The sequence below is a fragment of the Buceros rhinoceros genome, unplaced genomic scaffold (assembly GCF_000710305.1).
Source record: "Buceros rhinoceros silvestris isolate BGI_N320 unplaced genomic scaffold, ASM71030v1 scaffold25925, whole genome shotgun sequence".
NCBI classification, from domain to species: Eukaryota; Metazoa; Chordata; class Aves; order Bucerotiformes; family Bucerotidae; genus Buceros; species Buceros rhinoceros.
The window spans coordinates 3,472-4,380 of record NW_010413767.1 but is presented as its reverse complement, the minus strand read 5'-3'; the positions used below and the strand labels follow the sequence as shown (position 1 = coordinate 4,380).

The 909-nt window shown below is 49.8% G+C and overlaps 1 protein-coding gene across 1 annotated transcript in view; it reads left to right on the top strand.

Annotated features, from left to right (window-relative positions):
• Positions 1–909, top strand: part of RPUSD2 (RNA pseudouridylate synthase domain containing 2) — a gene marked incomplete at its 5' end in the record, with an annotated part of 2,062 nt that overhangs the window by 352 nt on the left and 801 nt on the right. The window contains 2 exons of the mRNA XM_010136886.1: positions 38–76; positions 756–908. Coding sequence (XP_010135188.1) covers positions 38–76; positions 756–908 — 192 coding nt within the window. The remainder of the gene's footprint in view (positions 1–37; positions 77–755; position 909) is intronic.

Genomic DNA, 909 nt, shown 5'->3' with positions numbered 1-909 from the left:
GACCTCGGGGGTGCTTATGTTTGCCAAGACCACAGAGGTGTCGAAGAGGATCGATGAGCAGGTTCGGGAGAGACAGGTGAGAGCTGAAGGCTGCAGCGTTTGGGGGTCTCTAGCACCGTATTTTCTTGTAACAGGTCCAAAGTCAGCCACGTTTTTGGTCTTAGTGAGCACAAGTTCCTAAAACAGCTTGTGGTCACCTTACTGTTCGTACTGTAGGACGCATGAGAGGTGGCAAGAGAAAAAGATTGACTACACGTGTCTTTGATTTTGGTAATATTAGCTTGGAGGGAATTGTTCCCTAAGGGACAGTGCAGACTGCCTGGGGTGGCGCAGAGCAGTTTGATGTCTGTCAGGCATCTCATTCTCCCTCAGATTTAGAGGTTTGGGATGTTTTCTCATTTTCCCAGTGGCTCTTGACCCGAACAGAGCTGTAGCTGTAGGGGGCGAGCTTCTAGGCTGTAAAATGAAGGGTGCTGTGATGCTCTTGAATTTAACATGAGGAAGATGAGCCAGGCCCTTGTGTTTTTGATTTCCTGACTACTTGGGGAAAGCATGAGAGAAACTTGGCTTTAAATAGTTGGGTGGTTTTTTTTTTCTTTTCCTATCGAGCTGTAATAAAATCTCAGCAGAGTGTTGCCTACAAGTGTACTTCACTGAGGACAAAGGGAGGAGCAGAGGATGGGACTGGGGCGTAACCAGGGCGGGGAGCATTTTCCGCTCTGTTCTCTGAGCGTTGCTCTTGTCTCTCCCCGTAGCTGGAGAAGGAGTACGTCTGTCGCGTGGTGGGGGAGTTTCCAGAGCATGAAGTGGTCTGCGAGGAGCCCATACTGGTTGTTTCTTACAAAGTGGGGGTGTGCCGCGTGGACCCCAAGGGGAAATGCTGCAAAACCATCTTCCAGAGACTCAGCT